Here is a 22,252-nt window from a genome sequence, read left to right on the forward strand (position 1 = left end):
AACCCTGTGTATGGGACATACTTTTTGCACTTGGGATTTCCGCCCTTTCTCTTGAAATAAATCGCGATTTCAAGCAACGCGAAATCTGTCGTCTTCTGTTGTAACGGTACAAGGTTGCGGTGTCAATTAAATTAAAGGGAAAATTAATCAATGAACGTATATTAAAGTGAGGTGACACGCGAGTTAAAAGACAACATTATAAAGAGGCGAGCTGCGAGATTATTATCTCCGATCTCGAGCGTGACATACATTCTGTCAGGAAGGATGACTTGGCGTAGTTTTCAATTTTTTTTTAACATCTTATCTAACAGCGATACAATTACCTCTTATTTGTCTAGCATGACGTTCTAATAACAACACTCGCTCTTTCCTGACACACTGCATGACTCGTAAACGACACGCAGGAAGGCCACTCCTTGTTTCTCTCGCTGAATAAATACTTTATATACAATTTATTTTTGATGATGTCATGTGATGATGAAAGTGTTACAGCAGATTAAGTCTACGATACTGCGCAGAGCCATCGAATCTTTTCCGCAGTCTTATTAATACAATTCCATATGCAACACACAGTATAACCGGTAAAGAGTTTCGATTAAGATCACAGCAAATCTTCCTAACAAGTGACCCGAGTATCACGGAAGGAAAAATGTAGCTGCCGTAGCTGAAAGCTGCGCGTGGCAACGAAATTTCAGTTGTAAAATGTGGACAGCTGATATTTGGTTGCCGAGTATTCTGCTACTGTGCCTACACTGTATCGGGTGCGGCAGCAAACCGTTTACCGTGGTTTAGAAATTTTACAATTATGGCGGCGAAACATTTTTAGCAGACCACGATCAGCTACGATAGCGAACAGTTTTCTCTTCCAGTGTACGCCCGGTGTTCGCCGAACACTTGGCGCGTTCATCTCTCTTCGCTAATTATTGTATTTGATATTCCTTCATACGGTTGATATCGCTCGTACAAACGCTACTACATCACATATGCTTATATAAAAAGAGAGAGAGAAAAAAAACGTACTTTTACGAAATATCATTGATCCGTTCGCGGCAACTCCGTCGCTTACGCGCTATATAAATTCTATGTGCGTGATGTCACGATCATATCGTCGATCTGTAAAAAGTGTCCGATTTAAAGCTACCGTTACTCTACGAAAATACCGATATATCAAAGATGTTAAAAAATAAATATATATATTTATATATATACGAGAGGTCGCAACAAGTAAAAACTATACAATTGTTATACGCTACGGTGGTCGTAAAACAAAGGGCCACCTAATATCCTTGATAAAGGGGGGGGGGGGCAAGAATGGGAGAGAACCGATCGTCACCGCGGCAATTGAAACAAGGATATTACGTACACGAAAAATCACAACCAGCGAGTAGCCAATTATTATGCTAGTAACAAAAATAATGATTAGTACGATTAATATTACAATAAATTATGCCGTGCGCGGCTTCAGGAATTTTTACGAGGGCGGCACTCGCTCGCCCCGTCCGTCAGAATTGTTAATTCGGCTAATGCTTGCTCCCGACCAAGTGCGCTCGTGCGTCGACTCGTGTTAAATTGCGCCGGCCGAGCAACCCTCGATTTACGGATCGTTCGTTTGTGCGAGTTAGGCGCCGTTGTTCCCGACACGGTACGGCTTTGCCGGCTGACGTCGTGTTTTGGCGTTTCGTTCTGGCAGTTTGTTAGTTCGTGGGAGGCGCGTAAAAACACGCATGTAAAACGTACGTGCGATATAAAAGCTGCGTGTTAGGTGATGGAGACGAGCGGGGCCGCGTTAAAGCGCCGGCGCGTAACCACAGGGTTGCTCTCTCGGCTCGCGCGAGTATCTATTAATAGCCGTCCCGCCTAAAATCTAAATAACAAAGTACTAGCTGCTCTATTTTTACGACGAGATGATCCGCAAGCAGCGCGGCTAACTAGAGTATGTCATGCTGAGGGATGACGATTCTGACGGGAGGGAGGGCGACCGCCCTGTGATCACAGAGAGGGATTCTAAAGAAGTATAGTCTATGTACGATTGCTTAGGTCTCGCTCGGAGACGGCCGTTCCCAGCAGCACAACCATCTACGCCACAACGGGGGCGGCTTCCTACGCCGGTAGAGCAGACTGGCGCCACCGCGTCGAGTATTGAGGGCACTGACTATCGCCTGATCGAAGGCCTCCTTGAGGTCGTGTTGCGTCAACGCGGATGTCTCTACGTAATTGACGGCGCCCAGCCGGTGCGCCAGTTGATGGCCCTGGATCGTCGTGATCGGCGCCTGCCCGTATCTCGCCAATTGCAGCATCAGACGCACGTCCGATCTCAAGTCGCTCTTTGTCCCCACCTAGAAAATTATAATACAATCAAATAACACAACCATTTATTGTAATCTTCTATCGCAATATTCGTAGTGTATTATGATAAAATTTGATTGTATCGAAGTACGATATATCTTAAGGAGATTACATCGGAGCTCGATAGATCGTACCAAAATGATTGGGGCGTTGGGACAGTATTTTCGCACTTCGTTGATCCACCTGGAAGCCACGCTGTGATAAGACGAGGGGCAAACGACGCTGAAGCAAACTAGGAACACATCTGTCTCGGGGTAGCACAACGATCTCAAGGGGTCGAAGTCGTCCTGGCCCGCTGTATCGCACAGCTGGACATTCAGTGGTTGCCCGTCGACGTTTACCACCACTGGATACACATACCAAGACGAATTAGTATTGTTGGACCGATTGATACATTGTTATCTGTTTACAACGAAATGCCAAATAATATGTAAAGTGGGGAAGCGTCGTAATTAAAAGATCAGTTAGGATAGAAGCAATATCTCGCAACGCAAGTCATGCACGTGACGAATTCCCTAAAGCAAGATACGTATGCCGCCTCGAGGATATCCAGAGGGTGAGTCGCAGTCCTGAAGGCGCAGCAAACACGCACCGTTGTAATTGTCGAAGGCGGTCGGCACGTATTCCCCGGGGAAGCCGTTGGTGGAGTACGAGACCACCAGGCTGGTCTTGCCGACCGCACCGTCGCCCACCAGGACCACCTTGATCCTCCTGTCGAGGATCGGCGTCGCCGGGTGCTCCGTCAGGGTTTGATTCTGCGCTCCGGCGCCGACGGCCACCGAGGACGTCATCGTCGCCGCTGCCGTCGCCGTCGTTATCTGCTGCTGCTGCCTGGCGGCCTGCATCTGCGTCGTCTGTCCGCCCTTGAGCAACGGCCTCGTCCAGTTGGTGTGCGAGGACGGCGGCATTGTCTCGCTCTTGATCCTGCCGCAGCCCCGACCTTTCATACGTCCGTCCGCGGGCGCGTCGACGAAGCCGCGGATGCGGGGACTCCTCGGCGCCGAGCGTGGACGACGTCGCTGGCCCTCGGCTCTCAGGTCGCTCCGCGACGTCGCGTCGTCGCGCACGTCATTCCTCGGCGCGGCGTCGTCGGGCACGGCGTACGGGGGCCCGCTGGTCGACCTGGTGCGAGCCTCCGCGGCGGGGCGGGGACGGGCTGGGAGCGGGCGGGCGCGAGACGAGCGAGATAAGCGGCGCGAAAACAATGGGTGTGAGACTCGGGAGCGAGCGGGGGAACCCGTGGTCGCGAGGCGCGCAAAAAAAGCCAGCCCGAGGCTGGTCCGACCGACGATTCACCTGCCGCGACGCGGAGCCACCTGTTACCGCGCCCCCGCCTCCTGGTGTGCGCCCGCCGGTCGGCGTCGCGTGCGGACACACGCGCACAGACACGCTCGCGCGCGCGCGCGCGCGCGAGACGCAGGTGGACGCGCGCGCGAGCGGCGTGCGCCGCGCCGCGGCCTTCAACCCTCTCGGACACACGCGTGCGCGTGAGATTGTGAAAGCAACGAGCGCGACCCGCGGTGTTTCGACAATCGATGTAGTTTGGAGACGACGGTGATCGGCGATTAAATTTTCGGCGGAGCTGCGGGACTTTTTCCTCCCGGCGCCGCGAGAACCGAGTGATCTTACGTTGAGCAGAAAAAGCTGCTTCGCAACTGCCGTAAAATTCATTAATCTGATTGGAAGGATGCCCCTAAATTCACGCAAGATGAAGAGAATACGTCGATCAGATTCGCGAATTTTACAACAGCCGCAAAGCGCGGCCATTGTTAACGACAATCTCATTGTCTGCTTTGTTCGGTCAGAGAGAAACCTTTGAGCGCCGGGCGCGTTTTACTTGATACCGCTTTCGCGAGACTGTTTTGCGCCCTTTTTTACTCTTGGAACTATTTTGCTGTGCAACTTCTGACACTATCTGCCGATAAAGTCACCGCTCGGTGCGTGTCCATGCTCAGGATTTCGCTGCGAAATTAAAAATTAGCACAAATTATCTGCATGATATTTACATCAACTTTTCTAAAATGTTCTTTTGGCCGTGTCAGCTTGTGCTGGAAGCTGGGCGCCACAACCAGAAGAGGAAGAAGAAGGAGGCAATATGTTCTGACTTTCGAAAAGACCGCGCGTTCGAGAGTGCGCGCGCACCCGTTGAAACACGGGATCAGCCGGCTTCGCACCGCTCTGCACGCTCGTGCCAGCGACGGGCGCCGTTCGCGTCGTAAGTACAGTTTGAGGGTCAAGTAAGAGATAAAAGGAGCCGCGGGATGATCAGGAGTAACGCGTGGAGACTGGACCTCCTCGTCAGGTATGCTTCCCTCGCGTTCGGTCGCGGCTCGCGCGTCCCTAACCTGCAATCTCGCTGCGACATAACCTGTCGGCTTCTTCCAGACGGTGCCAATATTGTTGCGCCTCGCTGAGAGCGACGGCGGGATGCCCGGCGAGGCTCGCCGCACGACACGCCTCGGGCGCCAACGCGCGATTCGCCAGGTACGCGGGTCGAAGGTGGCGGCTCGTCGTCCCGGCCGGGATCTGCTTGTCGCTGCTCGCGGCGACGCAATGGAACTACCTGCATAAGTACGGCTATCCCGTCCACGTGGACGACCGGCCGGAGCTGCTGAACGACGTCGTGGTAAATAACTTGTGTACGCGCGTTTCTGAAGTGTCGAGTTAACGAGATGTAAAGTCTCCCCGCCGCAGGTAACGTGCTACTGTTGCCTGCCGCTGAGGACGACCAGCAGACTGTGGGGCTGGCTGACGAGCGTCGACCTGCCGGTCGGCCTGCGGCCGAAGCTGTACGGTTTCTACGCGAGCATCTTCCACGCCGACCTGGACGAGGTGGAGCTGGACCTGTCCGCGTTTCCGAATCTGGTGGAGTTCTTCGTGAGGAGGCTCAAGCATGGCGCGAGACCGATCGCTCAGCACGCGAATATGGTGAGCATTCGCTGGTTGTATCGCGACGCGAGCTTGCGCGAGAGTCAAACGTATCTGGATCCTTCTGCAGACTTCACCCGCGGATGGTAGGGTGCTTTATTTCGGCCCGGTGACCTCGTGCCGCGTGGAGCAGGTGAAGGGGGCGACGTACGATCTCAGACAGTTCCTGGGCGATCCGAACGACCTCACGTTGAGCCAAATCGCAAGCGAGACGACGCAGAAGGACAATTATGTTAATACCCTTCTGAAGAATCCGGACAATGCACTGTACCAGCTGATCGTGTACCTGGCGCCCGGCGATTACCATCGGTTTCACAGTCCTGCCGACTGGAATATTAAGTTCCGACGCCACTTTCCAGGTGCGCGCCCCGTCCCTGTGTAGTTACAGCCCCCATACACCGACACCATCCTTGTTCTATTTCTCTAAGGCAAACCGCCCTTCTCGCAGGAAAGTTACTGAGCGTCAATCCGAGGGTGCTCAAGTACATGCCCAACTTGTTCTCGTTGAACGAGCGCGTCGTGTACGTCGGGGAATGGGCAGGCGGCTTCATGGCTTACGCGGCGGTCGGGGCGACGAACGTGGGCTCCATCCGGGTCTACTGCGACAAAGGGTTGGCGACCAACACGGTGCACTGGCCGGAGACCGCGCACTGGGAGGAGGCGAACTTGGGTTGCGCGCGCGTCGCCAAGGGCGAGCTGTTCGGCGAATTCAGACTCGGATCCACGATCGTGCTTCTGTTCGAGGCGCCGCGAGACTTTCAATTCTCTCTGCAGATCGGTCAGACCATCAAGGTCGGTCAGGCATTAAGCGCACTTCCCACCGAGTCTGACGAAAGACGGAGCAAACCGCAGCATCTAATCGTGAACGTCGCGCAGGATTGGAGAGATATATGGAAGCCTAGAGTGTAGAACGGAACGATCGAGTAGGAACTGCCCTAATTTTGCTGGAGAGCACCTCGAACGCTCGCGTCTTTGCGCGAAATGTAGGCGCAATAGAGAGAACCAAGGTAGAATTGCGAGAGCTCTAGAGACGATCGGTTTGCAAGCAAATATCGATCCTGTGATTACATACTTCTTGTACGTGGCCGTGTTCGTGCGCGAGAAAATCGTCATTTCATGCGGTCTATCTGAGATTACATGTAAATACATCTCTCTAATTACGCTCATTCGTTACTTTAATTGCACGATACTGAGCACCACGCGAAAGACGGTTCATAATAGATTTGGCACAGTTGATTTATTGTTACGGCCGGATACGTCGGCGCGTTGCCGCGCAACGCGTACTCGCCTTTGTACGACGAGAAGCCAAGGGGGACCCTTAAATGCGAGAAAACATATTTCTCTTTCCCGCTTGTGCGTCACCGCCCATGGAGGTCGGATCGTAAAACTGTTTTAGTTGCATGCCAAATCGATCTTTGTTTGCAGTTAAGTCGGCCGGTCAAGGCCGCTAGATGAAACGCTTTCCTCAATTAAAGCTCCAACTTCTTTTCTAAATCAGAAAGCAACGGGTATACCTTGTTGAATTTACAGCGCGTACGAAGCGCCGGTCTTGCCGACCCCGCTTATATTTTTATAGCAGCATTTTCACTGATCTTCTAACGTTAATGTTAGTGTTGCCTCTGGAAAATTTTATGTAAATCGTTGTATCTCTTGTACAAACCCGGGCTTGCCCAGCGCGCGCGAATATGGCTTTGCACTTTGCGCCAGAATGAATGACAATATGAATACTTGAGTGCGCGGATATATTTTATGATCTATTTTATATAATGTGAAAATAAAATAATGAAAAGACCAATTATAAAAAGTACGACAGTTTTTACGAATGTTGAATAATTATCTTGATAAATTTATTAAATTTCATTTCATTATTTTGTTATTTCGATCGTAAATGAAGTTCTCGATATCGAGAGTCCAACCCTTACGGAAAAAGCACTCCAGTTTCGAGTGTTAACACTCTATTGTCCGAATTTACTCTCAAATTTTAGTGTAAATATTTAAATCTGGGCGTTTACGCCCAAATTTGAGAGCAAATTCGGACAATCGAGTGTTAACACTCAAAACTTGAGTGTTTTTTTTCCGTAAGGGAACCGCCCACAATATTTTAATATTTATGTCGTTCTGACGTACTGTTACTTTTTCCAGACCTGGAAAGCCATCTCCTGTCCTCCTAATTGCGCACTGTATAAACAGCGGGCATTAAAAGCATAACTTTGACGTTCCGCACACAGTATACTCTCTAGAGTAAACATAAGCGACACAATCGATGGTGACCCGTTCACCGGAAAATCAGAAATGACAGGCACTAGGGAGCGGTAAGTCGAATTGTTTGTTCATACATCTAAGCCTTGATATCTCGAGATCTTGGCTCGAAAGGAGATTAATCGTGTATTAATTTACGCGCCCGTAAAAATTTCTCACCCCTCTTTCACGTTAATTCAGACCCGTCTCTCTTGTAAATTTTACGAAAGAGAGCGAGCGAGAGATGCGGCGTAAATTTATCTCCTCCGCTCGCGTGAATTGCCTAGATACACGCTAATGCATCATCCCGCGCATAGAATCTCCCCGTGTCCTCTCGAACAAAGCTCCCGTGGACCGTCGTTTATCATCGCCGGGAGCGCAACGCCGCCCGTTCTCCAGACGAAGATACGCGCTGGTACGGGAAAAAGGAGGAAAACCGCCGAGCGAGCAGCCGGCCGGCGTCGCAAACGTCAAACTCCGTCGTTCGGCGGATCAGTGAGCGTCGCGACGCCCGCGGCGCAGGTTGCACCGTCTCCTCTTCTTGCAGCTCGTCGATAGTTCGCGCCGGTGCGCCGGGCAGGACGCTGTCGCGCGGCACCGCCGCGTATACGCGCTCACTCGGGGAAATCCCCCTTTTTTTTGAACTCCTCTTTCTCTCCGAGGGGCGACTGTTATGGGGCATCCGAGCGGCGGCTAAATGGGGGCCGATGGACATTTTCGCGTGACCTTGTCCCTCAGGAGGGAACCGGGCGCCGGTCCCGTCTTCTGCAAGATGGAAACGTCCGCCAGGTTCCGGCAGCTGAAGACGGTGAAGCTGAGCTGCGAGACGACCTACCGGCTCGACATCAGCTTCAAGCCGCCGCAACTGCTGCAGTGGGTACAGTGAATGTGCAATTGTACACATGTACTTCCTCTCTGCCTGCCTCCTGCTCCCTCGCTCGTGTCAGGTGTCGGACTTTGCGTCCTCTCTTCTCGGGAGGACGGCAGGACTCGGCGTCGCGTGATCCCGACGATCGGCCGACGGGGTTGTATTATTAGTTTTACTTGGAAAAAGCGAATGTATGTCATACTGGATATATCTGGAGCCGTATATCGTCTTTCTTCTGCAATTTGACAAATCGATCCGTTCTTCGTTATATAATGAAATTTTCACTGTATTGACCAAACTTTAATATATTTAGAATCCGATCCGCGTATCTAGAACAAATCGCGGCCGGCCTGATCCCGCGTAGAATTTACGGTCTACCGTGACCGCCAAATTACTCGGGAGTAGTCGTGAAATAATCGTAGCGAAATAATTACCTTGTCCTTTTAAGGGGGACCATAAACCACCGTGAAAAAGTCCCGCTCGGCTAATAGCGGAGTTTATCAGGAATTTATACGATCATTTTCAGCGCGAGGATGGAGGGGGCGGAGGGGGTAGGAGCCGGCAATAAATTTCAACGTCTGAGCCCCTATGCTCCAGGGACGAGGATTACGGTTTCTCGCTATACGTTCGGATATGGAATCGCTAATAATGCCAACTTAGCCGTGGATACTGAAAATAAACTCGGCTGCCGAATACGTGCGTGAAAACGTTTACTTCCGCGGGTATTTAACGGGGGAGGGAAAAGGATCCACGTTAAACGCTTCGCTCCATCGCGTGTAAAGCTGCGCCAACGTTTCGCCGTGTTAGGCTCGGGTTTTCGTTCGCCGGTTAAATGTTAACTGGTGGTTAGTCGGTTATCTCTTTTTAAATAATAGTATAGTCTTAAATGATAATAAAAGATAAAATTTTCTGGTTAACAGTTAACCGGAAGATGAAAAATCGGGCCTTGGTCGGACTCGCGGCAATTTTCTCCAACACGCCGAGACAGAATCTCTAGACGCGTCGATCCTAGCATTACATTTTCTAGATTAGTCGATTATCGGTCTCTTCTTAAATAATAATATAGAAAACAATAGGGAGTCGACCAGCCTTATTTCATTTTCTGGTCAACAGTTAGCCGGAAAATGAAAAACCGGGCCTTAGTCGGATTCGCGGCAATTTTCTCCAATGCGCCGAGGCAGAATCTCTAGACGCGTTTATTATCAATCTTAAAGAGTCGTGATTCAATCCTAGCATTGCATTTTGTTACCATCCAGTTATTCTAATTCCAAGAATAACGCGGGATATTTTTAGGACCGAATTAGATGACGTGTTCGATTACAGTTTAATTTTTATCAGTTCTATAATTTAAATAAAATACGCGGGTGGCCTTTTTTTCCACTCGAGGGACTTGAAATAATTCCTCCGACAAATGAATCGAGGCCGCGGTGAGATTTACTTAACATCGCGAAAGAAAATCTCACCTGGTTCATATTTTATTTATATCGTGTCGCATCAGCGAGAACTTTCCGCGCAGATTGAAACTTATAACACACACGGAACGAAGCGGGGGCCGCGGTTGAACTCGTGAAACACACCCGGCGGCCTGGGGAATTAAACCTCCTCGAGGAAAGTTCGGATTAGCGCGCCGATTGAAATCGAATAAGCGCGTATGAATGACGGCCGTCGAAGTACGAGAATACGAGCGGGATTGATCTGCAGACAATTACGGCGCTCGTCGGGAGGCGCCCCGTCCGCAACGTTTTCCGCCCCGCGGTTTGTAGAACGAGACCGCGTTACGTGTACGCGATCTCGGCGCGAGATAGCTACCCCCGCGTGCGCGCGGTTTCTAAACGAGCGCGAGCACGAGTACGCGATCGACGGAGACACGTGTGGGACTCGAAACAGCTGCGATGGACCCGGGTGGGTCCGGACGTGCGGGAGAGACGGAACTCGCGATCATCGCCTTGAACCGCGCGAGTCCCCAGCCTCGTTACAGTTACAGTTACAGTTCAACACCAACTTAACTTCGTTACTTTTTCTTCGTCTGTAACTGTAAGTTAACTCGGTTACATTTTTTCGATAACCACCCTGGCGGAAATAATTCTACAAAGCTATAAAATATACAAAGTGTATAAAATATAAAGTAACTTTCTCAACCCTGCTTACAGTTGTAAGTGTACTGCGATTTTCACTCGCGGGGATCGATCGTGATTTTACAGGCCGCACGAGAGTTGGGCCGCACGTGCTACTTATAATTGGCTGATCGATGACACCGACCCGACCCCCTCATGAGGGTGTGCGACGATCAACTTGTTGTACGGCACCGGCCGCGTCTTATCGCGGGAGCGCTGAAGCATGATGGATGTGTCTCTCCCGCTTGATAAATGCGCGCGGTGAATTCAATCGAGCTTCTCGGGGCGTCGAGATATCGCCCGGGTGTACTGTTGCGATCGCCCCCCTCGGTAACAGGAGCCCACCCCCCCTTGATAAGTATCGCGTTGAGAGCGATCGCGCGCTCGTAATTGCGGCGATAAATCGTAATTACGCTCTCGCCCCGCGCGCGCAGAATACGCGATCCGTAAGATGAGAAATGTCCAGGGGGAGGTGACGAGGCGCCGCGTTTTTGCGCTGGATTAAAATCACTTGTCGAATCATCGCGACGCTCTCTGAAAGTCAATCAGCGGATTTTCAGTGAATTGTCACCGACCTCACAGTCAGGGTTGGGAAGCAACTCGTTACTTGTTACAGTTACAGTTCAACGCCAACTTAACTGCGTTAAGGCTGGTTTATGCAAGGCCGTACCCGTTAACTTATGTCGGAATCGGTAAAAATTAACCAATTACAGTCAATTATTCTCTTCACTTTTAACGGTGATTGGACAATTTTTACCAATTCCGGCATAAGTTAACGGTTACGGCCTTGCATAAACCAGCCTTAACTTTTTCTTCGTCTGTAACTGTAAGTTAACTCGGTTACATTTTTTCGATAACCACCCTGGCGGAAATAATTCTACAAAATTCTACAAAGCTATAAAATATACAAAGTGTATAAAATATAAAGTAACTTTCCCAACCCTGCTTACAGTTGTAAGTGTACTGCGATTTTCACTAGTACACTTGTAACTGCAAATTAGTGACTGTTCACTGTCCTCGGTGACAAGCCACTGATTGACTTTTAGAGAGTAGAGTAAATCAGGGTATTACAGCCGTACGGAAGAGATGCCATTTCTCTAATCGCTGAATAATACGTTTCCACAAAGATATTTGGCGTAGTTTATGCGCGTGCACGATCGAAATAACGATTGTAAATATTATACCACGTTTTTACCTTTGAGTGCGCCCTAACAGTCAATCAGTGCATTTATCACTGAACTAATCAGTGCTATACTTACAACCGTGAATCAGTAAATATTCACTGTTTTGCAGTGATAATCCACCGATTGACTTTTAGAGAGTGACCGCACAATTTTTACGGAACGTGGTTCGCTGTAACGAGCTGCCTATACCTAACGTCGAAGAAATTGCCGTTAAGCTGTGTAATCAACGTTAGACACGTGCACGAAGGTATGTAAATTGTAACGTGACCTATAATTTTTATTTCCGTTTCCACTATTTTAATACTTCGGCCATCTCTTCCTTACAAGTCTGGAAAGGTGGTCAAGGCTCATGTTGTGAACTTTGACAATGCAATACTTTCCGCGAAGTATTGTTTCGTTAATGCCAACAGCGTTACTTTAAGCTTCAAGTATGCCGAACGCTATAAAATAATACTCTCGAAAAATCAATCAGTGGATTATCACTGAAAACGGTGAATAGTCGCTGATTTGCAGTTCTAAGCATACCACTGAAAATCGCAGTATACTTGCAACTGCAAATCAGCGACTATTCACTGTTTTCAATGATAATCCACTGACTTTTAGAGAGCAACAAAAATAGAGGTATGTTTCTGCATTTGAAAATGCATTTGAAAATGCCATTGTACCCCGATTTACCCTACATTCAATGAAAGAGGCCCAAGGCTAGAGGCTTGAGACAACGGTGTACGAACTAGGATCAATATTATTGCGAGTTGAGTACCTAGTTTTCATTTCGATAATTGAGTCGCGATAAGGTCGCGAGAGGCAGATGTTATTAAACTTGAACCTGTCCCCCCTCTCTCTCTCTCTTCTTACGCTGTCGGTGCAACATCCCGCGGTGATTCGCAGCGAACGCGACTTGCACACGTTGAACTCGGAATCGAATATGGAGATCACGCGAACAAATGCAATGCGCATGAATATTTCACCCGGGCGCGCGATCACGAGGCCGGAAGTGCCCGCGTGATCTTCGAGAAGTCACGAAGGGCTCGCGTGTTCGCGCGCGGCAGAAACGGAGCAATTTTCCCCCCCTTGTCATTTTTTGGACAATGGAAAATTCTCCCCCCTTTCCCTCTCCCACGAGCGACAGAAAATCCGGGGCTCTCCTCCCGGCGCTATCGCCGAAATCTCGTGGCATTTTAAACAGCCGCCGCGGATCATTAGTCCAAATCACGCGATGCCGCTCTCTCTGCCGCGTGGCCTGCTTTTAGTCACCGGACACGACGTGCACGACGATCGACGAGCCCGGCGAGACGGGAATCCCCCGTGTGTGTGTGTGTCGCCGGCGAAAATAAATTAACGATTAATTCGTCTCGCCGGGGAACGTTACACATTCAATTAATTATTGCGCACCGCGTCCGCGTCCGCGCGCGCGCGCCGCCGCCCCGCGTCAAGTTCGTACCTGTAAAACGATTAAAGTTTCGTGATAAGCGTCGGAAAGTTTGCCCCGTCCTTGTTTCCCGCGATAATATTCCTTATAGACGGAAGTAAGGCAGAAGGACGCGAAATGTAGACATACTGACGAGCTTATGATGTTACAAGTCCGATGGGCGTTGCATTTTTTACGAACGATAATGCTATATCGACCGTGCTTTCGCGGATACGCCAGTCCACGGCTGCAAATCCGCCCGGGCCCGATCTCTTATTTTAGGCGCAGCTCTCGCGCATGCATCTTTAATTCTTAAACCTGGCGATGTGTCCCGCAAGACGCATTTCCGCCCCGTTCCGGCTCCGCACGAGACGTACCTCGTTTCAGCGCAATTCCTCCGGCTCGCGCGAGTCATATCTGCAAATCTCTTCAATTTATCATCCCCCTTTCCCTCCCCCGTTCCGTAAAACGTAAATCTAAAATATCACAGTTTACGCGCGTATTATGCGCGCATTGAAATCTTCTGCATTTTTTCCGCAAAAGTCATATTTATTTTCTCCGTGCTCGCAGCTACGACAGAGAGAAGTTCGTCTCTTTAATGTCACGTTAATCGGACTTTGTAGATGGCTAATTTACGGAAGTGAATGGCATTCACGTAATTCTTAAATGACGAGTAAATCTCGGAGACATTTAAGAAAGGAAGCCGTGGCATTTCTCCTCATCGTGCACTTATACGTTTCATTTTTCGTGCTCGCGGGATTTACGGGCCGTCCGTTTCCGAGATAACGATCCGATTCCTGTCACGCGGTTGTTTATCTCAGACGATAAGCCGATACGCGCGGTGCACGCACGCGGGTCATTTGCGCGAACTCTCGTCGTCGCCTTCGCGAAAACTCTAAAAATAAAGCCAGTCGCGAGCGTGAGTCAAAGTGCCCATATCGGCTGAACTAGACCAGCCGCGCTCTAAAGATCCATAGATCCGCCGATCCGAGGATCAAAGCGTCCAAAAATACCGGACCCACGTGCGATCGAAATCCGCGGCCAGGACTCGAGGAGCACCAGCGGCCGCGCCACTCGCCGACGTTCTTACGACAACGTGTAGTTTTCATACAGTAAAGATTAAGCAATCATCCTTGAACTCTTTATCCAATAATTGTAAGCGCTTTTAGTTATTAACAGTAAGTCCTATAGTCAGCGTGGAAAGGGATTAAGAAGTACAGCGAATGTTTTCAAGATCTTGGCGTATAATCACATTCTATCACTCGTTACGTAATTCGTCTTTAATTGCAAAATTTATTTGTCTCTCGTTTGCCGTGCAAAGACTTGCGCGTTTTAATTCGCGGCGGGACAGCAGTTCGACGTATTGGACAAACAGCCGGATTGAAAGCCCTTGAAATTTCGCGGAGGTCCTCGAGGTCGACGAGGTCCTCAGGTGAGACCAATTCGTACGTGACATTTATATTCTGATTTACGTCGCTCTTGCCGATCTAGATTGCTATTTCTATGCGCTGTAAACGGATTTTTACGACGAGTCGACTTGCAGGAATGTTGCTGGCGTACATAACATAATCGTCGGATCCGTTTATCTTGACGTTATGCCAGGCATGAGAAAAAATATTACCCAAGTACACACACGTGGCAACGATTGTGCCGCGCAAAACATCTATTTTCGCCGCTAAAAAGAAGAACTCCACCCCGTTGTGGGGCGCGCGTTCGCCGCGCATTGAGACCCGCGTCATTTCCGTTGCACTCGTTCGAACTTTTGTCGGCTTTCTCGCCCCGCGGACAGCCAATATGCCGAATAAGCAAATGACGCTCTTTTCAAAATAAATAACCGGCCTTGTCGAAAAGAAATAGGTCGTCAAACAGAATGCACTGCGGGGATGCGCAATCTTTCGGTCTTCCTATTTCTTCGCTCTGATCTCGAGATATTTTAGGTTCTAAGTCATCTAAACGAAACGTTAACGCGAAATTACATTATTGTCGCCATTTTAATGGCTTTACAAGCGTGCTTTTCGAGAGGCACCACACGGGAACGTGTTTTCTGAAGTCGCTGCGATATTTTCCAGGTCCCTGAGTATCGGAGGGAAACCGGTGGAAGCGATCGAACGCGCGAGGAACGGCACGGCGTGCGCCTACAGCGCTTATCACAGCACCAAGGACGTCACGGCGAGTGCGCGGGGTCATCGAGAGGATCTGCCGATCGCCATGAGAGTCCTCGGCTCCGGCTACCTGACCACCTGCCTGCAGATCAAGTACTACCGGCTGGACGACCAGAGCCACTGCGAGTGGGGCGCCAGACTGCACTGCATCGAGCTCGACTGCTCCAGCGTCGAGGGACGTCTCGTCACGGTGGACCGAGAGACCTACAGAAAGCTCGGCATAGAATCTTCTTAACGAAACGTCTCGCCAGCCTTACCGGTGTCGGCTCGTCGCCGGTACAGCTCGTTACACAGCGACGAGGAACCCGACGCCGCGCCGCACAATCGATGCTTCTCACACGCGATCGACTGAATACCTTACGCTCGTAAACGGTAAACACCCCCGGCTGTACCGGGGCTCACGTTCGGTTGAGTTAGGGCCAGTCCGGAGACTGTACTAGAAAACTCCGAGATAGGCGTAAAGATAGAATCGATAACGAGTCTAGTGTATTTTGACCAAGATTTTAAAAATTACGATGTACTTTTCGTTTCATTGTTTCGTACAGAGAGAAAGCCTAAAAATTTGCCCATTTAATTGTACAAATTTTGCCTCGATACTTCGAAAGTAGACTCTGACACGAACTCAATAAGTTGATTATCGTGCCAGATTATGCCGAGAAGGACTTCGTCAAGACGGAATTTTCAATGTAGTACAATATTTGTTTCGTTCATACGGAAAGTAGAAGCCTAAAAATTTTGCCTATTTAATTCCTATGTTAACGTTGCCCTAACAGTTGCACGAACACGAAAGTAGACTCTGAGATGACTTAAAGCCGATGGTCGTGCCAGATTACGAATGAGAAAGACTTCGTTAGAACGGGATTTTCGATTCAGTACGATGAATATAAATTGCGTAGAAATCTCGTGGAAGTATTAGCGTGATCGACAGGTAATTGAGATTGATCGTCGCCAGCTGGCTAACGAAATGCGTTAAAGCGTGGCTCGTGTTATTCAGAGAAGCCAGGCGCAAACTGATCTTTTGAGGCTTCCCCCTCATCGAAGATACCGAAATTTTATATTCAAAGAATCGAGATTAAGTATTATACCTAGAAATTTATATTCTTAGAAAATTAGAAATTTAAATCCAACTTACAGAAGTTCTACAGCGCTTCTATGCGTTAATGCAGTATCGATTCCATTGACAAAGCCAGCAGTAATTATTATAAACTAATTTCGATGTGAGATAAATCGTAAACATCTAACGTTGAAAGAAATAATCAATCGTGTTGATCTTCGTCCGATATCTTGCATTCTTTGGCGAAGGGAACTAACGCAGGACCCAGTGAGAAATAATTCGCCAGTCGTTTCTCGCTGGGGAATTAATATAATAGCAAAACTCCAACAGGAACCTATCGATGAAATACTTACATATGTACATAGTATGCGTCTAACATACGCGCGTCATTCATTACCGATTTAAGGCTTAATTGTCAGACGAATCAATCGTGAGGCAATATGCTGCGCGGTGAGAAAGAACGGGTTTTTTTTTCTAATTGAAAGCATCGACAAAAGTCCTACTCGTGTCAACGGCGCGATGTTAGCCTTTGCGAAACTTCGCGATCGAGGTGCACAATGCACTTTGGCGCGTATTGTTAACGCCCATGCATTCGCTTCGGTGTTATTTTTCTCATTTACGAGAACTTTTTGCCTCTTCTTTTTTTAGAATCTTCACACTTCTTAGCGGATGGAGGATTTTTCGTATCGAGAAAGCTCGCCCGATATACGCGCCGTCGCGTGTAAATTAATTGCAGAAGCGTCCTCGGATAACGATCGCTACACGATAGGGACTCATAGCACCTCAATACTTGAAAACTTTGGCAATCAGCGAAGTGACCAATTAACGCCTTTAAGCTTACTGTAATTGTGCAGGTTGTTTCTACTTTCTCTACTCGTTCACTGAATTTTAACGAGATCATCGTTGTATAAATGTACCACATATACAGGGTGATTCGTGATTATATGTTTATACTTTAGAGAGCGTATCTAGAATAGGAAAGAAATGTCATATGCAATCGCAGATTGAACGTTATTTTCAAAGTCACATGAATTGTGTGGGCGTAATCGAGGCACGTGCATGTGTTTAAATATTCATACGCGCTTACGTGTGTTTATTGTATCGGCATTGCGATCACGATCGTGCTCATTCTAATACGGATGACGAGAATTTACAATGAGTCAAGTTATAGAGATTGCAGCGCACGAAATTTTCTCCAACCCTTCTAAAATCTATTAACGTACAATTAAGAATCACTCTCTGGTATAAAATCTAAAAAGAACTATATATATATATATATTGTTTACAAACAATAAATACAAAATCACATGTCTGTTACCTTACATTCATAATCGCGGTGGCACGTAGTGCAGCAATGCATCCGCGATATCTCTGTCCCGCAACTTCTCCACCCGCGCTCGCATTAGCACCGCCAGCCTGCTCGAGCGCTTCAGATACATTGCCGAGTGGTGTACCGCGATCGCGAAGGGCACCGGACACCACGTATGCCGGACCACTCCGCGGACCAGCGCCGTGATGTAGCTTTCTATGAGCGACGTGTCGTCTTCCTCCGGATAGAGATACTCCTTCAGCGGCAGCACCAACTTCTCCGGCGGTAGTTTGAGGTATCGCAGCGCGGCCGCGTGTTCCGACCACAGCAGTTTTCGATAGTGCGGATCGTGCCGTTGCGCCACCGGCACCAGCAACGTCGTAGCGAAGCCGTCGTCGCCGTACGAGCTCGAGCAGAAGTGCTCGCACAGCGCCGTGTACAGATCGGTGAAGGAGCTTAACCCCGGCAGCTCCGTCTGGAAGTTCAACCGCTTGTGATATCTCCTCAGCAGATTCGACAGAACGTTCAGCAGCAGCGTGGACACGTCGCCGTCCAGGTAGATAGTATCGCAGAGGTACACTAGTATCAGTCTGCTGAATCTCAAAGTGGGCGACAGCTTCTCCATGAGGTCGGGCAAGACCAACGCCAGGGTCAGCACTGTCAGGACGCTGTCCTTGTCCCCCGACTGCAACTTGATATCGCTCTTGCACTTTGTGTACATGTGAACCAAAGGCAGGAAGAGCCAGTCCCTCGGCATCGCCGCCTGATTCCAATCGCCGTTCGGTACGATGTATCTCTCGTACAGCGACGCTGCGTCGGAGTGCAAGCCTGTCTTGACCTGGTTCACCGTGGACCCCAGATCTAATCTGGCCAGTTCGTTAGTGATTATCTCTAGATTCACCTTTTCGCTCGATAGCGCGATTTGAAGGAGCTTCCTCACGTGATCCGTGGCGTCCGCCGGCAATGCCGAGATGAGCTTGATGGTGATTCTCCACGCAATTTGCGCCGTCTCCTTATTGATCGCGTCTCCAAGGAGGGATGCTGCTTTCACTACCGCCGTCAAAAGGCACAACTCCGTTCTGCTGTACCACGATCTTTCCAGACTCCACTCGGTCCCTTCCAAGTCTCGCATGTATTTGCGGAAAGACGGGTGCTCGAGTATTGTACCAATTTCTGCTACGCGAGAGTTATTATAAAATGTATTCAATATCGTCGCCAAGAACGGTATACACGAATGTGCCGATACGATCGGCTGCAACTCTCCGTTTTCTATGAGAGCGCCCAAGTTTGGAAGACAAGATGGTTCCCGATCCGTAGCCGCGTTGCAGTCGCTCAATAAATTCGAACTGGAGCTGCAAGAACATAAATATGATAACTATTGCAGGTTGTCGTTTCTTTTTTTTATACGTTTCGAGATCATAAAAGTCTCCTACCGAAGAGTTGAAAAAACGTGCTGGTTGAATAGCTGTGCTGTTTTACACGCGGGTATCTCGTCAACGGCGGATAAACTTTCCGCAATTAATTTCATAACGCCCCACTGAAATTTACAATATTTCATAAGACATTTCTAAGATCGACAAGTAATAAGTAACACGTTCTTTTTTAGATAACTTCTTAGTAATTCTTGATAAAAATCGATGACCAACAGATTAATATAATTGCTCTCACCGTTACATTAGATACCGACGAAAACTGTGTGCTCCACTTCGCTAGCAACGTAGAGATGCTCGGTTTTAACGTGGTTTCGTGACTCGCCACAGCAATTAACGCCGCGGCGTGCTCGCACGCCAACTCGGACGTACTTTGAATATTATGATTACTTAATAGCAGCTGTAATTGCGACACGAGAGTTAACCGAGCACCCGTGACGCTGTCCAATCCTACTCCGTAATGCAACAACACTCGCCAGAACCGCAGGCTCTCGATGCTGAGACTTGGGTCATTGTTCCTGCTGAAGTATTGGCGTGTTTAATAAAATAAGCGCATGTAAAATTACGCTTAGACGCGAGAGAGAGCTTACCCCGTTTCGCTGCTAATGTACGTTAAGACGGCTTGGATAATCTTCAAGTTATCCAATTTCTGCGCGACGGGCTTCTTGCCATACGTGACGAGAACGCGACACAACTTAATCGCCTTAACTACGGGAATCCCGTAAACGTTCTTTATCGTGTCCTGCATCGCTGTAAAGATTCACGCTTTCACATCCAATAATTATTCATCCGATAAATCGGCTTAAATAAATTCAAGATACTAAAGGCGATAAGTAGCCTCAGGCTTAATTCACCTAATCGGTCTATAGACAGTGGTATAAAATTTTGGACAATGGTGTCCAACAGATACGGCGTGGACGAGATATTCAGTGCCGTTACGTGCGAGTGTCTCGCGAGGCGGATGAGTATCTCTAAGGCACACGTTACTCCAACTGGTGGTGGATGCATCTCGTTTAAAATATATCTACGAGCGATCACACAAAAATCAGTTGTACTGTCTCACATTAAAAAAAGAATCAAATAAGGTCCAATATTCAAATGGAAGTATTACGAATATTTAGATAAAAATAATGACAAAGCTGCACCTGACTCTTAGCAAAAAGTCCGATCTCAGTAACGTAGCCACGGTATCCAACTGCGCCAATTCGTGATCCTTCAGGCTACTCGTGTCCTTGTCCTCGAGTTGAGGCGTCAGGGTGGGCTCTGCGTATCCATTGAAGCCATGCAGCCTGTCCAAGCATATCTCGTCCGCCTCGCTGACCAGGAAAGCTCTGAGAGCTTGCAGAGCCGCCGTCACCACGGCCACCGACGGGTCGTCCAGCGAGAACCTCAGAAGCAGCAGGATGTTCTTCTGACTGAGCGCGAGCAGCGGCGCTGGATGCAGAGCCTTGTCGTACCAACCCTGGTGCGTCTTCTCCATGATATTGGCTAGGGTGGTAAGAGCTGTACACCGTTGCTGTTGCGTGGAGGACCTGCTCAGCTGCAGCAACTCCTGCAGGGAGTACCCGGGACGTTCGGGCTCCTCTCCGTGATGATGGAGACCTTTGTCCACGGTCAAGCTCTCGTCCTTGTACGGCAACAAAAAACCTAAAAGATAAAAATAACTAAATAATAGAAGTAAAAGGACGAGGCCAATCAACGTCGTGGCGGAGTTCATGCGCTATTCACCATTGAAATCAAATCTCGCGTTGTACTCCTCGTTCGGCGTGGACTCGTCCGTTTTCTTCTCCGGCAAGTCGCCCATCCACTTCAACTTTTCTAGCTCGGGTGTGTTCATGTGCAGCCAACCTTTCTGTTTGCTCTCTTCGAGTATTTCTTTGAATGCTTCTGGCACGCTGGCGTCATCCTCGCAATCCGTCTTTATGTCGGCGTCATCCGAAGAAAGCTTTGTCTTCTTACTATCGGATACCTCTGTATCCATTGTTATCTCTTTTGCGACTAAAGTGCTCGCTGCGTTATTCTCGCAATCTATTCCCGAGTCGTCGTCGTTTGGCGAGAACTTCATCTTCTTATCACTGAATACTTCTTTGTCCGTTGCGCCCGTGGTCTTGAACGCGACTGAAATGGTGCATCGCTCGTCCTGTTCGATCGATCTTTTCTGCAATTTCTTCTTTTTGTCCCTTAAAAACTGTATTATGTTAGGATCAAGATTCTCCTCAAGCTTCCTCTTTGCCTCTAAAATCTCCGCTTCGCTCATCCGCGCCAGCTTCTCCAAATTTTCCTTGTGGACTTCAACGGCCAATTGATCCCCCATCGCACTCGCGTCTCCCTCGCCGCAGTGGGAAGATTCGTCCCTCTGGACTTTCGCCGAATCCTCTCTCGTAGATTTCAACTTTGATACCCTTCGCGCGAACAAGCTCTGCTTACCGTCGATCTACAAAGAGCACTAAAGTGATAAAATTGCCACAAAGAGATGAAAGCAAGACTCGTTTCATTCGGACGTACTCTTTCCATAAGGGACGCGTCGTCGGATCCAAACACCTCGGGTGCCGGCTCGACCGCCGCGGCTACGTAGCCGCCGTCAAACTCGTACTTCTCGATGTCGAATTTCCTCTCCACGATGTTGCCGAGTATTACGTTCGACGACGCCACGGGTATGTTCTGCACCATGTCCACCGGTTTCGCTTGCCTCGTCTCCCGCATCCTGCCTTCGACGACCGGGTTTATCACCTCTCCGCTGCTTCGCGAGGTGGAAACCACGTCTCGCCTCGCTCCGGACTGCCTCAGACTCGAGAATCGCGATCTCGCCCTGCCGGCGCCCGGAGCACCGCCCGGTGCGCCGGCGGAATCCCGGAGGTCTATCAGCTTCACGGACGGCTCCCGCTTCGCCTCCAGGAACTTCTCTTGCTGGCGCAGAAGCTCCTCCTCGTCCTCGTCCGCCCTGGGCCTCTTCCACCGAGCTCCCTCGGCCATCTCTCAGGTTGTTATAACCTCTGTATCACTCGCAACAGTCTACAATCGGATAGTGCGGTCGGAGGAGGACCTGCAAATCGAAACTCGATCAACTCGATGATCGCAGCTCGCGGGGAACAATTACTGCGACGTGACAATTCGCGTTGCCGGCGTCGCGTAATGTTATACCTTGTCAACTCACCTCGCGCGATCAGACGCGTGTAGTTTCCGCGGGATCCAAAACATATTCTTGAACGAG

At 49.2% G+C, this 22,252-nt stretch overlaps 4 protein-coding genes across 8 annotated transcripts; 2 read left to right on the forward strand and 2 right to left on the reverse strand.

Moving 5' to 3' along the window:
* Positions 1 to 437: 437 nt before the first annotated feature.
* Positions 438 to 3,348, reverse strand: LOC105563682 (ras-related C3 botulinum toxin substrate 1-like). The gene is made up of 3 exons (XM_012015464.1): positions 2,939 to 3,348; positions 2,481 to 2,692; positions 438 to 2,336 (listed from the first exon to the last, which is right to left on the reverse strand). Exons 1-3 carry the CDS (start codon positions 3,291 to 3,293, stop codon positions 2,034 to 2,036), a joined length of 870 nt encoding a protein of 289 aa, XP_011870854.1. The 5' UTR covers positions 3,294 to 3,348; the 3' UTR covers positions 438 to 2,033.
* A 506-nt stretch (positions 3,349 to 3,854) lies between these two features.
* Positions 3,855 to 7,097, forward strand: LOC105563681 (phosphatidylserine decarboxylase proenzyme). Of its 2 annotated transcripts, XM_012015463.1 has the most exons (6): positions 4,268 to 4,283; positions 4,389 to 4,648; positions 4,732 to 4,972; positions 5,041 to 5,274; positions 5,345 to 5,633; positions 5,723 to 7,097. In XM_012015463.1, exons 2-6 carry the CDS (start codon positions 4,608 to 4,610, stop codon positions 6,181 to 6,183), a joined length of 1,266 nt encoding a protein of 421 aa, XP_011870853.1. In that variant the 5' UTR covers positions 4,268 to 4,283; positions 4,389 to 4,607; the 3' UTR covers positions 6,184 to 7,097. The 2 variants fall into 2 exon arrangements, with proteins under 2 accessions (XP_011870852.1, XP_011870853.1); XM_012015462.1 differs by having other exon boundaries at positions 3,855 to 4,648.
* Positions 7,098 to 7,975: 878 nt separating this feature from the next.
* LOC105563680 (CB1 cannabinoid receptor-interacting protein 1-like) lies at positions 7,976 to 15,493 on the forward strand. Its single transcript, XM_012015461.1, has 2 exons — positions 7,976 to 8,385; positions 15,156 to 15,493. The coding sequence occupies exons 1-2, from the start codon at positions 8,210 to 8,212 to the stop codon at positions 15,481 to 15,483; spliced, it is 504 nt and encodes a 167-aa protein (XP_011870851.1). The 5' UTR covers positions 7,976 to 8,209; the 3' UTR covers positions 15,484 to 15,493.
* Positions 15,375 to 22,252, reverse strand: LOC105563678 (RNA polymerase II-associated protein 1). Of its 4 annotated transcripts, XM_012015459.1 has the most exons (10): positions 22,196 to 22,252; positions 21,547 to 22,084; positions 20,770 to 21,475; positions 20,187 to 20,688; positions 19,896 to 20,065; positions 19,632 to 19,791; positions 19,280 to 19,562; positions 19,045 to 19,148; positions 17,626 to 18,963; positions 15,375 to 15,452 (listed from the first exon to the last, which is right to left on the reverse strand). In XM_012015459.1, exons 2-9 carry the CDS (start codon positions 22,012 to 22,014, stop codon positions 17,628 to 17,630), a joined length of 3,729 nt encoding a protein of 1,242 aa, XP_011870849.1. In that variant the 5' UTR covers positions 22,015 to 22,084; positions 22,196 to 22,252; the 3' UTR covers positions 15,375 to 15,452; positions 17,626 to 17,627. The 4 variants fall into 4 exon arrangements, with proteins under 4 accessions (XP_011870849.1, XP_011870850.1, XP_011870847.1 ...); XM_012015460.1 differs by lacking the exon at positions 15,375 to 15,452 and having other exon boundaries at positions 17,614 to 18,963; positions 19,280 to 19,559; XM_012015457.1 differs by lacking the exon at positions 15,375 to 15,452 and having other exon boundaries at positions 17,614 to 18,963.

Source organism: Vollenhovia emeryi, unplaced genomic scaffold (genome assembly GCF_000949405.1).
Source record: "Vollenhovia emeryi isolate VEMERY1.0 unplaced genomic scaffold, V.emery_V1.0 DF939172.1, whole genome shotgun sequence".
In the NCBI taxonomy this organism is placed as follows: Eukaryota; Metazoa; Arthropoda; class Insecta; order Hymenoptera; family Formicidae; genus Vollenhovia; species Vollenhovia emeryi.

What these genes read in the sequence shown, in the direction of transcription:
- LOC105563680 (XM_012015461.1), top strand. Translation starts at nt 8,210, where the DNA reads ATGGGGGCCGATGGACATTTTCGCGTGACCTTGTCCCTCAGGAGGGAA. An exon ending in AAGCCGCCGCAACTGCTGCA is followed by an intron (nt 8,386 to 15,155) that starts GTGGGTACAGTG and finishes GATATTTTCCAG; the next exon opens with GTCCCTGAGTATCGGAGGGA.
- LOC105563682 (XM_012015464.1), bottom strand. Translation starts at nt 3,293, where the DNA reads ATGAAAGGTCGGGGCTGCGGCAGGATCAAGAGCGAGACAATGCCGCCG. An exon ending in CGCCTTCGACAATTACAACG is followed by an intron (nt 2,693 to 2,938) that starts GTGCGTGTTTGC and finishes ATGTGTATCCAG; the next exon opens with TGGTGGTAAACGTCGACGGG. An exon ending in CCAACGCCCCAATCATTTTG is followed by an intron (nt 2,337 to 2,480) that starts GTACGATCTATC and finishes ATAATTTTCTAG; the next exon opens with GTGGGGACAAAGAGCGACTT.
- LOC105563681 (XM_012015462.1), top strand. Translation starts at nt 4,608, where the DNA reads ATGATCAGGAGTAACGCGTGGAGACTGGACCTCCTCGTCAG. An exon ending in AGCTGCTGAACGACGTCGTG is followed by an intron (nt 4,973 to 5,040) that starts GTAAATAACTTG and finishes TCCCCGCCGCAG; the next exon opens with GTAACGTGCTACTGTTGCCT. An exon ending in GTTCCGACGCCACTTTCCAG is followed by an intron (nt 5,634 to 5,722) that starts GTGCGCGCCCCG and finishes CCCTTCTCGCAG; the next exon opens with GAAAGTTACTGAGCGTCAAT.
- LOC105563678 (XM_012015459.1), bottom strand. Translation starts at nt 22,014, where the DNA reads ATGGCCGAGGGAGCTCGGTGGAAGAGGCCCAGGGCGGACGAGGACGAG. An exon ending in ACGCGTCCCTTATGGAAAGA is followed by an intron (nt 21,476 to 21,546) that starts GTACGTCCGAAT and finishes TGCTCTTTGTAG; the next exon opens with ATCGACGGTAAGCAGAGCTT. An exon ending in ACTGTCTATAGACCGATTAG is followed by an intron (nt 19,792 to 19,895) that starts GTGAATTAAGCC and finishes GAATCTTTACAG; the next exon opens with CGATGCAGGACACGATAAAG.